The sequence below is a fragment of the Mycteria americana genome, chromosome 15 (genome assembly GCF_035582795.1).
Source record: "Mycteria americana isolate JAX WOST 10 ecotype Jacksonville Zoo and Gardens chromosome 15, USCA_MyAme_1.0, whole genome shotgun sequence".
Taxonomy (NCBI): Eukaryota; Metazoa; Chordata; class Aves; order Ciconiiformes; family Ciconiidae; genus Mycteria; species Mycteria americana.
This window is the reverse complement of record NC_134379.1, coordinates 11,932,722-11,946,281: the sequence shown is the minus strand read 5'-3', so window position 1 is coordinate 11,946,281 and position 13,560 is coordinate 11,932,722. Positions and strand designations below refer to the sequence as shown.

Sequence of the window (13,560 nt, the reverse complement as noted above, 5' to 3'; positions counted from 1 at the left end):
CTGCTTCGTTTGGAAAAAAACCCAAACAAGTCACAGGCAAATATCAAAAGGGTCAAAAAACAGAGGATGGAGTTGATCTTGATTTGCATTTCTACTCATATTCCAATTTCAGGTACTAGTTAACTGAATGCAATGAACTGGTTATAAATATTGATGCCCCCTTAATGGTAGGGGACAATTAAGCATGGAGAGGTTAATAAACTTGAAGACAACATAGGTATTTAGTGGCAGAGTTCAAAAGCAATGTCTGGCCACACTATCTGTCTGTATTCTAGTTTTTCATGCAACAGATTTTTTCTGGTGGAATAAATGCAAAAGGCCAAGCATTCACTCCAATATGCCAGAAGTTTTCCTTTATTCCACAGATAAAGATCCACACCACCACTGCTATTCTGCGGCTAATCTTGCTGCTGCATGATTTCTGTACTGTTAAGGGTTACATTCTCCACCTCTGCAAAAGTAAAATACAAGAGAGGCAAAACTGGAAGACAAAACTGACTGACTCGGAGCCCGAGCATACAGAAGAGAGGTCATCCAGTTTACCCCAGTGCAAAACAGTAACACCATTTACATACCTACTAGGCAGGTTAGGGAGGGATCCAACCCAGTACAGCCAGTCAAACAAGAGCTGAATTGCTACAGGGTTAAGAATAAAAAAACTGTACTGTAATTTTTAGTGATGAGTTGGAGATGCCCCGTGACCTTATTTGCTATGCCTATTCAATGCCTGACTTTACCTGCAGAGATCCAAATGACAGCAGATACACAGCTACCTAGCACAGACACTTTAGAAAGCCTTTTACTATTACTTAAACCCAGAGAACACAATTTAAGGCTATAGATTTGATTGCTGCTGCAACAGAGACACTAACAGGAGTATCTAAAGCCTGCCACACTTGAAGTCAGCTCTGTTCTCACCCTGCCACCACCAACAGCCCCCAAAGGAGATCAAATATACTGCAACTTCAGGTTGTAAATACAGACTGCCTTATTAGATGCATTTTTAGCACGGGCCAGGATATACTTGGTGTGAGTAGACACAAAATACAAACAGCAAACTTGTACAGAAATACATACAGTGACACAAGGTCTATACCTTCCCGATACATACCTGTCATTTACCTATATACACCAGCGGTTTGGGTCTACACCTGAAAACCACACACTTAGGAGAATTCAGGAGTCTTCTCCCCTCTCCTCCTCACCTTATGAATGCCGCCTGACTTTTACCCACTTCCCACAAGTCCTAATGCAAAATGTAACACAAAATCTTCTCCCACCTGCACGGCCAAACTTAACACATTAACACACATCCAAGATTTGCCTTTTCTGCCTGCAGCCAGTAGCTATTCACAGATCCCCTCCTGGCCCAGCACATGCTCTGCTTTGCCACAGAAAACCAATATGTACTTTGTACTGATGTAGCTGAAAACCTGGGAGGTAAATTCTTATATATCAATGGTACACTGATTGGATTGAATGATTTACTCATTGATTGGGCTGCACAGCACCGTGGCTGAAATACAATACGTTATAAATCATGTTACAATCTTCTGCTGTCTGCGCACACATAGTGTGTGCGAACGCACACAGGCAGGTTCAAGCTTGCTCAACTTTCCTTAATCCAGCCATATAGACTGCTTCTCAGCTGTTCCTTACATATTTGTACTGCTTTTTGTCTTTAAATCTCAGTAGGAAAGGAAAAACCTCGTATATCCTTCTGAACTGGTGACAAGTAATTCCACAAACTAAAGCTATTGATTTCAAACAAGCTTCATTCATGTTCTCCTCACAAAAATAAAGCTTCACCAGGAAATGAATTGATCTTCATTTGGCTTTTGTAAAGATTACGAACAAGCTTAAAAGAAAGCAAGCGTTCAGACTGCTATTCACATTGCCACTTCCTAATCATGCTCCATTCATTGATTGCTTATTTTAGTTTGTATTTTGCTGATTCAGTTGCACATGTTTTCTTGCAAAAGGGATTATCAATATTAAATCAATTGTGTCTACCCTATGAAGTAAATGGAAAAGCAAACCATTTTCTATTATCCAAGCATCTTAAAAGGCCTAATGCCGTCTGGTATTTAGTGTTTACAGATTCAGAACACTAGATTCTCATAAACTATTTCCGATCATTAAAGCTCTAAAACTCCCCACAAAAATTGCTTTTTAAAGCACCTACCTTATTTCCATTACGTATGTTTCAGAAATGTTATGCTTTATATTTTAGAATTAGGGTATCAAAAATATGCATTACAATTTAAATATTTAGGGATATACAGGCATTTCTAAATGCACATTACTTACTCAGCAAGTTCTAACAAGAAATGATCTACTAAGTGGTAAAAACAGAACGTGCAGAACAGGATTTATTTTTGTGAGGGGCTCTTCTAATAAAGTTATTAGGTTCAGACATATCTAAGGGAGATAAAAGCCAGAGGAATTATGAGTGTCACATCCACTTACCCATCTCTCCCCACGCACACAAGCTATTTCACACATATGAAGAAAAAGAGTCATTAGTAGATCCTTGGTCTAGAATTTATTGAACAGCCACAATCTGGGGACAACGGGGAGGAGAAGAGGAGGAACATTCAGTAATGAACTCTAAAATTATTTCAAAGGATTCACGCTTTGTGGTTGACTGTCCTTTGAAACAAGCCACTGACTGCAGGACAAGCTCACCCACCGCCGGGGTCACCCATCCCTCTGCCCTTCCCAGCGAGCTGCCCACATTCAGACTGGCAGCTCAAGGGAACATCCACCAGCCAAGCAAGCCAACGCACCAGACTGCCACGGATGCTGGAAAACTAAATAAATTACTTCAGGACCGACGCTGTCAGATGCAGTGTTTGACTCATACCTTTACCTGGTTTGGCTGTGAATATGCAACCTATTCAAAAGCTCCCATGGCAATAGAAAAGTTCTCTGCAAGACATGGAAGCAGATCAGTAGCAGAAACACACAAGCTTTGATTTCTTTGGAAGCCAACTTAAAAGTGTATCCAAAGCTTAATTTGGTTCATTTATTTTCATAAGTATAGTTTAGTCAGAAGTATTTATGGTAACGCAGGTATTTTTCAGCGCTGGAGTTCAGAAGAGCACAAAAGCAAGTTGTTAAATTATACTAATCCCATCCTCTGCCAAAGTGTGCATTTAATACTTATGTTTACATTAGTAAATGTTTTATAGCACACTTCATAGATAGAAGTCTTCCCTGAAGCATCACATTCCAAACTTCTAAGAACAGGGAATAATTTTGTAGTCAGGAAGGGAAAATTGACAATTAGTGGAATCTATGGCGTAAAAAAAAAAAAAATTACGTACCGTGTATATAAATCCAGGGTCACAGCATTTCAAGACTGCACTATGCAGCATAATGATAGTACGAGAATCTCATAACAGCCACTGACTGAGTTTAAAGAAGATATTGGGACTTCTAAGCACCGAAGCCTTTTGACACACTTCTGACTCCATACAGAGCACACATAGTTGTCAGACAAAGCATACTTCAACAACCTCCACTTCAAAAGAGAGGAGAAAAAAAAAAGGCAAGCTGTCCTGTGTCCCTGTCTAAATCCAGAATAGAAATAAAAAATAAAACCCTAAACTTTTCAGTAGGAAGTCAGATCCTTTCAGTTCTAGGGCGATTTTTCATAGCTCTCTGTGGAGCCAACCCTACCTGCCTGAATGCAGGTACAAGGCACGACACTGCTCTGTGCCATGGAGCTGGCTCCCTCTAAGAGGTCACAGTAGTAGGCATAAAAAAGAATCATCAAATACCAAGCACAGCTAGAAAAGCGTGTCTTTAGAGACTTGCCCAGTTTTCAAGAAGAAGAATTACTGGAAGTCCAATAACAATCTCTCCATACACGCATATTGATATGCACTGAGGTATAAAGATCAATACCAGTATTTATTCAATAGCCTGCTGGTTTGTATTAGCACTGGAAAAGCAATGCAGCAATAAAGCAGCTTTTTCCTCTCGTGCAAATCATCCAAAAGTCACCAGAAGTTGCAGCACCGTCCCTGGGGAGGAAGCCCGTGTGGCTTCCCCAGTGCCAGGCAGTGCCTGCACGCACAACACAGCAGCAGTGGCTCTTCAGATCTCAAGTGCCTTGAGGGTGCTGGAGAAAGAAAAACCAAATTGTTTCAGGTCTGAAGCTGGGTTTGCAAGTACCCTCCTACCCTCACGATCTTCAGAGCAGAGAAGGGACAGATTCGGCACAACCTCAAGCGTTCTTCTGGAGAGCACAAGGCAGCCTGGCAGAATAAAAATGCCTAAAGCCACACAGAGATCGGACAGACTGGGCAGGGTGGCATGCATGGATAGAAAATATCCAGCAACCTGTCTCTGAACTGCAGAACTGAGCTAGCTTTGGTGAGCCTCGTTCTGAGGCATGTTTCCTTTATGCCAGAGCTTTGACACTGACACTCACTGCTTGATTTCTTTACTTGCTCTCCCAGAAAATTTTCAGGTGGCACCTTTCCAAGTATTGGAAAATACTGCTTTTCCTTTTTTATGGCTTAAGCCACGAAAAGCCAAGGGCAAGAGTGTTTTTCACACAACACTGGATCAGACCTCAACGAGAAGATACACAACTAGTTCTGACTTTTTCCTAGAGATGAAAGTATCTTTTAGTACAACTCCCACATGCTATTCAAACAGAATTTCACATCTGAAACAGTCATTTTTTTTTTTTTTTTCCTTCTTACACTGTCTTGATTCCTCACTGGTTTTTCCTTCAGTTATTTGATGAAGAAAAATCATTATGTCTTGCCTCTCTTTTCCTTGCTATTGTTTGTACGTAGAATTGATAAAGGAAAAACAACAACAACACCACCCAGCAAAAACCTCTTTGCAAAAGGTAAAATAACGTATTGTGCATGCAAGAGAGAAAGAGATCTTCTGACCTCCTTTGTTTGCAATAAACAGCAATGACTACAAATAAACAGTCATGAAACTCTATTTCCCAGCAAATACCACCAGCATAATTCAAGTAGTTTGTTTTTGTCTTCTTAAGCGCTGTCCTTCTCCTCAGACTCATTTCATCAAGCCTGGCTAAACACCCTAGGGCAGGACATGACTAAGTAACTGGCACAATATCACAAATGTGCAACTCCAGGAACGTTCCAGCTCCTAAAAACTTGAGGAAACCACCAACAAAGAGCTCTCACTTGCTGCAATAATATTTGCAAATCTCAGCCATGTCTACCAAAAAGAATATGCTTTTTTGGGCAGGGGGGAAAGGCAAAAAGCATTTTGCTTCAAGCAAAGCTTGAAGGAGATTGTATGCCTTCTGTTTTGGGGAAGAAATGAGACACTAAGACAAATGTGATGCCAGATGTATGAAGCAGCATACAAGGCAGCCTCTCCTGTCCAAGTCATGATATGCGCTGAGAAAGTATCTCATTTCAGTATCTTGGTACAAGAGAAAACTGAGACAAAGGCACCTGCAAAGCCCGGTCTTTCTAGTTATTTCCATAGTGGAAGAGATTTGCTCTTCTTCACAAGAAAATAATTAAATAAAACCTACAGAGACTTTCCTGAGCCCCATCAGAGCCAACCACAGGGCACAGGTTGAGCCTCACGGCACAAAACAATGTCAGTCTTGGAGTCTGCAGGGGAAGCCCCTGAGAGCAGATACAGTCAGCGTTCAGCGCAGGGCGAGACCGCCTTGGGACCAGCACAAGAGAGATGTGAAGGCAGGTGTGGTCTCATAGGCAGGAGACCGAACTACAGGTCTCCAAGGCCCATCCTCCTAGACAGTCCTGATGTATCTAAGTTGCATCCACATTCATGACTTTCCAAAGATGTATTCAGTTTTGATTATAAAACCAAAATCCAATTCTTTGGCCCTGCAACACCCCAGTAACCTGAGTGGAGGCTGAGACTCAAAGGTAGCCCCACGGCAGAGGGCAAGAGGCTCCCCGAGGGTGGAAAGAGACCCAAAGGGAGCAGTGCCTCCCGCTACAGCTTGCTCCCGCCACCCCAGAATATGTTCTAGCACCCAGTATGTACATGCTCAGAGCCCCCATAGGGCACACACAGACCACTTTAAATAAAAATAAAATCAAGAATGCATTTAGTTCCTTTAAGTTAAGTAAGTTGCCAAAGAACAACCCAAAGTCTTCTCTAAAACTCTCTGCCTCTTCCACTATACCCCAAAGAAAGACTTTCAACTATCTGCTACACAGAAGTCTCTGGTAATAAAACCAGCTAAAGCCAGATGGTGCTAAAAAGCCCAATTGCTCCCAGGCTCCCAAGGAAGGCAGCTACAGAAATAAACGGGTGATTCAGCCACTTGAGACACTTGAATGTAATGACTCTGACTCAACCCCCAAACACACCACTGGGAAAAATTAAAATCAAGTCAGTGATATGTAACTGTTCAATCTTTAGCAATGGCTTCCAGGTGATGGTATAGCTCTACCCAGGACATTGCTCCAAGGCCGTGTGGTCCAGCTAGTAAATGCAAACCTTTTACCAGGCGCATGCTGCAAAAACACAAAAGCAGATTGAGCTCCCCATACGCAGCCCCAGCATTTTTCCATGCTTTGCCTGACCCATATGCAGGACCCACAAGGCAGGCAGGAGGAAGGGGTAGGGTCTCCTGGCTAGGAAGCCCTCAAAACCAAGCTGTGGAAGTTGCTTATCACTTACACCGTTTTTCCTCTTCACTTTGATATCTTGAAGCTTGCCTGCATGAGAACAGCTGTTGAGAGATTTGCAGCAGCAGGAATATGTCATCTTTACCCAATGATTCAATAGTCCTCACAATTGTGGGTATTATTTTTCTTAAATCTACTTCCTTAATCCCATAATGCCATAAAATACCACTGAATCAGAGCTTAGCAGGATTCCAGAAAGGAACAGACTTTTAAAGAGGTAATGAGAACTCCACATCTATATTAGATAGGATTGAAAAGAGAGAATAGAGAAGACAGAACGTACCAGATGGGCAGATTATTTCATAGTTTTCCTTAATATGATTTCTTCAACCTGAAGCATCTGGCAATTCCACTATTGGAGAGTAGATACTGGGTAAGATAGACAGGCAGGCTGATCTAACACAGCAATTTTTATTTTCCCGCTACATGTAGGAGGGGTTCCCATTAAATCGTACATCACATAATAAAATAGAGGTGCATAAAATCTTGTATCAAAGCGGGGAATGTTAGCGGCCCCTAGGATCCCATGTAACTATGCTTCGCTTTCAATAAAGAAAACAACACATCTTCTTAAACCGCCTCATCCTTCACAGGCAAGCAGAAAATGCTGTGAATTGATCAACAATGAAACTCAACAGATCAGCTTCGTCCTTTCCAGTTTTTGCAGAAAATTGAAGAAAATCTCTCCAGCCCATTTTTTTGGAGATTTGTGTAGAAGTCCTGCAGTCTGCGGGCAGCACCTTGGGTACTTCCAATCTAGAAGCAGTAATTGTTTTCCAGAACATGCAGGATCTCATCTTAAAGTCCAAAAACCTAATCGAGCAAGATAGAAATGCGTTGCCTATGCCTATCTCATTATGCCACAGTTCCACAGCAAGACGTGAAATAAGGTCCCCTGCACCAAAATACTAGACCTCCCTTATTTTTGCTGAAGGAGTCGCTTTCTCAGTCATCCAAAATATAATACCATTATCTGATTCACTCTAAAAGCACACTGCATTGCACACCCAACACAACCTTTCCTAGTCAGCAGGCCAGGATCAGAAACATCAGTATTAATGAGCTCAAGGCCTTACAGGCACAGCTCCCTTATGGTATCAGTCCCACACACGGATTTCACGTATCCATTCCTCTACCCAGCAGCACTTTTTCAGGAATCACTCCAGTGTAAAGCCCAGTACTGCTCAAGTGGTGAACAGCAAGGTAGACTTTCTACCTTCCAGCCCAGGCAAGCAGCCTCAGCTTTTAAAGAAAAGAAAAGAAAATAAAATCTCTCAAATAAACTGCATTTTATAACCAAAACGAAGATGACAATCCAAACTACCAAAAAGAGACACCACAACTCTCCAAATCAAGACAAGCAAGGTACCCTGCCCCCACTCCTGGCCCTGGGAAAGACCTGACCTTCTCCTAAGCACCACCCTGCATCCAACACCTCTTGGACCATTTTCTCCAGGGAAACTCACCTCTATCCTTTCTGCTGCCTCTGGGCAGGGACTCAAAAGGCCACCAGCTGGGACTCGTGATGCCTCCTCATTGCAAACATCTGCCTGCAAATCACTCTGAGCAAGGACACCTGCATCTCTGAACCCTTAGTGATGCTGACCACTAGGTGCAGGGAGTCTAAATACAGAAAGCTTACAAAACATGCCCAATTTCCCCTAAACTCCCCTTATTCCCCTTCACTTTGGCCACAATCACAAAGAGGGGGCAGGAAAAGGACTAAGAGGTCTGAGCCAGCATAGCTCAGCACTCAGGAGAGTGACACTTGACCACATTCATCTTTTTCTTAAAAAAAGAAAATTAAAAGGAAAGAACGCATGAGCAACAGCCGCTGCTAGGAACAGTCCGAGTCCATCGGCATTCCGGACACTGAACAGCCTTTCGTTGAACCAAACAGGCTTCACTATTATGTTTAAAACTAATACATGCTTTGTAATGCTTATCAGCTGGAGGGTTTTCAACAGTTTCTCCCCACTAATGCTGCAATTTCAGAACCATTTAGGCTAATTTCCTTTGACTTGAATCTATTTTAATCAGAGACCAGGATACTTGACTTAAATGGTTTGTATTAAACCCTTCATAAAATCAGCCATAAAATTGCATGCACAAAATAGCGAATGGATCTTGAAGTCAGAAGTAGAAAAAGCTGAAACTTTTCAAATCCTCCAGCAAACTCAAGCCTATTTCATAACCAGACCAACCGCTCTCTTACAATACCAAGACGATTGATCCCCCCCCCAAAAAAAACCCAAACAATAACCAAAACACACTCCTGAAGTTATTACAGAGATAAAAGACACCAAGTTATGCAGCTGCAGTCAGTAGCCACAAATTCCCTCCAAATGATTAGCCCAGCTCCAAAATGATGCATATTTAATAAATTGCTGTGTCTGCTCTGTCCTCTCCACCACCCTCCCGTGAAATGATGGATAGTGGCACTGAGGAAGAATACAATGCAAACCTAAAAATGTCAGAATTAATCCTCTTCTTCCTCCAAGATCTGAAAAACATTACTTCTCAAATTAATTCTCACAAAGTAATGCTGGCTCTGCTAGAAGTCAGAGTTCTGGATGAGAAATGAAAATAAGAAGCTCAGGCTCAGGTAACTGCTAGAGAAGGTCTCACTTCAAGGATTTGTCATTGTAGTGGGATTTGCATATCATCTAGCCAAAGGTGCAATTTGTACCTGCAATTCATTTTGTCCAGACGAACCTTACCAGCAGAACTGGAGGCTGGGCCTCCATTCCTTTGAAAACTCATCCAAATATTTCTGTTGTCAGTGGTTGACAGCCTTGGAAACTCTGAGCGGCTGCTTGAAATTCATGCAGCACGCAGAGAAGTGAAGGAACAAAAGCTCTCCATGCTCTCACATCCTTAACAATTTGCCAGTACGCTGGAGACGTGTAGCTGCATCCCCTTGCTGCATGATTTTCAATGGTTTGCAGATGCCAAGCAATGGCTTTGTCACTGTCCTAATGACACAGCCATTGGACACATATCTTTCAGAATCGAAATCTCTCTCAGCTCATTTTTTTTATCAGGGATTTCACTCCAGGCCTGGACAAATTGACACTTTCCTATTTTGAGGTACACTCTGCTAGCCATATCTAAAATTAACTTTCATAAAGATAAACTTACAGCATGTCTTTTCTCACACTCTTAACAAAATGATTCAGCATCTCATTTAAAGTCTATTCTTCTGCAGTGCTTAGCAGGTAAACATCATCGTCATCACCTTAAAAGGTCATTCTGGAAAAATAGTAGAGGAAGGATATTGCCACCTGAGCCGTTGGGCTCCCTTCAAAGGCGTCTGCACCCATCTCCAACAGGAGATCCCACAGCAGCGTCCCAGGAGGAGGACTGCGCTGGGAGGAGTGCGAGAGCAGCCGGAGAGCCCTGTAGGTCTTGCAGGGACATGAAGGAGCTGACAAGGGAGGACAGAGGGAAAGTCTTTTCACACATTTACAGGGTAATAAACACCAAAGGCCAACAGCTCAGTGAACAGCCCTTTGGTGACGAAAGCAGATGTGAGCTTCTGATCGCATTACTACCACCCAAAATAATGTATTGCTTTAGGAAAATAAAAAGAGAGAGAAGAGTGGGAAGAAATTAGCTTTTTTCCCCGATAAATCATCTTCATGAACTATCTCAGTTTCAGCCAAACTACATCAGTTGCTCATTACTGAGCATGGCCCTGTGAACGATAAGGAGGGAAGAGAGAACAGTATCACATGAGAATATGAAAGCAACCATCACTCCTGGCTCTCAGATGATACCTAAACATGTGCACTCCTTCATGGAGCAACTGGTACTTACTTGGTTGGACGATAATCTGGTATGGAACGATCCAGTGAAATTTTCTCACTGAGGTAGGAGTTGTAGCCGTATTTCTCATGTGGTCCCTTTGCTTTCTCCTCCTCCTCAGGGGACAGGGTGGCTGGAAGCCCACCTTTACCACGTCCACCATAGCCTTCAATGAGACCAAGTGACTTGGACAGACCTCGAGAGAAAAAAAAGCCACCATCACTGTTAAGATTCATCACTGTTATTTCCAAGCTATCAAAGAAACAAAAATAACCTGAAAATCCAGGGTGTTTTGTTTTGGTTTTCTGAAAGCATTTCAAATTCTAGTTCTTTGGCCCGATGCTGGAAAGAAAATGACTCAAGTCTTGAAATTCTTCATGGCTCAGGCACAGTGTTCCGGATAGCTCTGTCACCAGCATCCAACTGATAACCTGTCCCAGGGATCTGTGCATTTATTTAGTTGTTAGGAAGGTTATTTAGGCCTCCTTCCCTCTCTCAGAGAGGTAATTACATATAAGGTTAGATGTCCCCAGGAGAAGGATAGGTTGAACACAGAATAAGAATAAAATAGGGTTGGTTAACTGCCAACTGAATTTTTGCTCAGTATGAACACTGAACAGCATACAAATGTTATGGATTTAAAAACAATTTCCCCTCAAAGCTTTCTTATCTTTTAAAGTATAGCATGCCCAAACCTTTATCAAGTGGAATTATTTATTTATATCTGCATAGCTGAAGGAAATAAGCAAAGTTCAAAACGAGCTGCACAAAAAGAGCTATATTGATGATTTGGTGGCGATTGTGGGAAGCCAAGTTCATGCTCATGTTATTATTTATTACACAGGACACCTGGAATTTTAATATTTTTCATTAGCAGAGAGTCACACTCTTCTTTTTGTCAGAAACCAAAAAAAAATTTGATGGACGATTTTGCTGTGGTTTGGCTTTTTGGGCTTTTTTGTTTGCTTTTTAAAGAAAGACAGCAGGGTATATTCCCCTTTGTTTTAATGGCAGAGCCCAGACTCTGAGAGCAGAACAGACTGTCATCACCACCAATGCTTCTGAAGGGACAATAACCTTGATGGTTTCAAGGTTGATAACCTTGATGGCACAGGGTTTCATGATCCAAGAGGGTGACCCAGCTCCAAAACCTACCACAGATTTCCACTGCCCTGGACAAAACAGCCTGCCTCCCCATCTACAAGACAGAGATGTAAACACTTTTTTCCTCAAAAAGTAGTATTGTGAGGCAGTAAGAAAATCACCTATGAATGTAAATCACAGTCTGAAGCACTTGAATAGAAATTATTATTATTATTATTCCTCCTGACAAGGAACCTCTAAACAGCCTTCCCTGGTAGGGAGCTTCTGAGAGTTGATGGAGTCCCTCTGACCACACTGGGCTTGATTAGATTTTATCCGAGGACAATAACAACAAATCAACTGCAAGGAGCAGCTGGCTGTGACGTGGGGATGGATTAGATATCCAAGCTGCCTTTTTCCATCTCTAGGCTCAGCAACAGCCAGAGGAGTAAGTCAAGAAAGTTGGGAAAGGTGAAACTTTCTGGCCTGCAGAAGGCCAGCAGATCGCTCCACGAACTTCCTAACCCCCAATGGCTGGAGGGACAAGGTTCAGCTTGCTTACGAAGAGAAGAGATACCAATTTCATTTCAGACACAAAATCCAACAGAATTAAAACAGTACTTAAAAAAAAATATTCTCACGAAGAGATTTTGAGATTTCTTCTCATTTTGAGATTTCTTCTCATTTTGAGATTTCTTCTCAAAATGTCTATTTCTTTATCAAAATAAGATCTTTTCTGCTTAGGAGCAGTGCACCTGTAGATACATACATTTCCTTAGGGCACCCTAGATCATGTCTTGCTTCTTGTTACACCAAAAAGACAAAACAGCTTCCTCAGTTCATCAGCTGAGGGTTTTACCACTATAACAGACACATTCTAATAGAAATTTAGTTTCTAATTTTAATTCCTTCTTCTTCAGCCTCCCCATGAAATGTTTCCCCCAAAATATGTAAGAAATTGTCTTACTGTCTACCAATGCTAGTTCTTGGCCAGAAAAACCGTAACACAGAGCTATGAAGTCCTTCCACGGCACCTAGCACGCTCATACTTCTACTATAGGTATACTCAGGATCTACCACTTTGCTTTTAAAGCTTGATTTTGCTTTTCTTCATTCGTTTTAACACATTTCTCAGTTCCTCAATGCTTTTGCTATTGGTGCTTTGAATCTACACATCTGTAAGAAGGGCTGAAGAGAAGTGGGAACTTTCTGAGCTGGGTTAGGGCTGGCAGAGGCTCCGTGGATGGAGGACCTTGGCACTGGGCAGTGGCACCTGGGGTTCCCACCCAGTGGGATATCAGAACCGCTAACATCACAGCACCTTGCTCTGTTAAAGCAGGTTTAAAAAAACCCCACAAGCTCAGGTTATTACCAACAGATTATAATTGTTTAACTCAGATCTCCAAGGCAGCACTTCTCCCAGAGCTCCACACTTGAAGTCAACAGGGAAAGACTCATCCCTCCATGGCTAATTCATCCACCACAAGATCTGAATCAGTCTCCAGAGGTGCTTACCTCTGTCTTGACTAAGGTAACTGGGCTCCCAACTACAGCACCTCAGTAAAGTACCTGCAATTAGATGGGAGGCATCTAGCTCTCAGTGTTCAAAATACCAACAACCACAGGAACTAGCTATACCAGCCTTTTCCACGCTGCTCAGCCTGGTGGACCTGAGCTGGTATTAGCAGCAGTAGGAGATGCCTGGAGCAAGGATATCTTTGCCAAAGAATTCAGCTGGCTGTACCGAAATTGCAGGCTGGGTGTACTCGACAGCCAAACCTTCAGTCCTCATCTACCAGTGATGCAGACTGGGGAGAGCAGGGCGGGAGCTGCTGGAGAGCACAAGGACACCTTCCTTACTTGCCCATCTGTGGTTTTATTACAGAAAAAATATATACAAGGGGATGGTGCAGACTCCACCTCTCCCAAAATACAGTCAAGACATGGGCAGAGCCAACACAGACCCATCTGTGCACCCATGCCCTCAGCTGTCGCA

At 42.4% G+C, this 13,560-nt stretch overlaps 1 protein-coding gene across 1 annotated transcript in view; it reads right to left on the bottom strand.

Moving 5' to 3' along the window:
- Positions 1-13,560, bottom strand: part of GALNT17 (polypeptide N-acetylgalactosaminyltransferase 17) — a 215,632-nt gene that overhangs the window by 148,350 nt on the left and 53,722 nt on the right. The window contains exon 2 of the mRNA XM_075518080.1: positions 10,494-10,677. Coding sequence (XP_075374195.1) covers positions 10,494-10,677 — 184 coding nt within the window. The remainder of the gene's footprint in view (positions 1-10,493; positions 10,678-13,560) is intronic.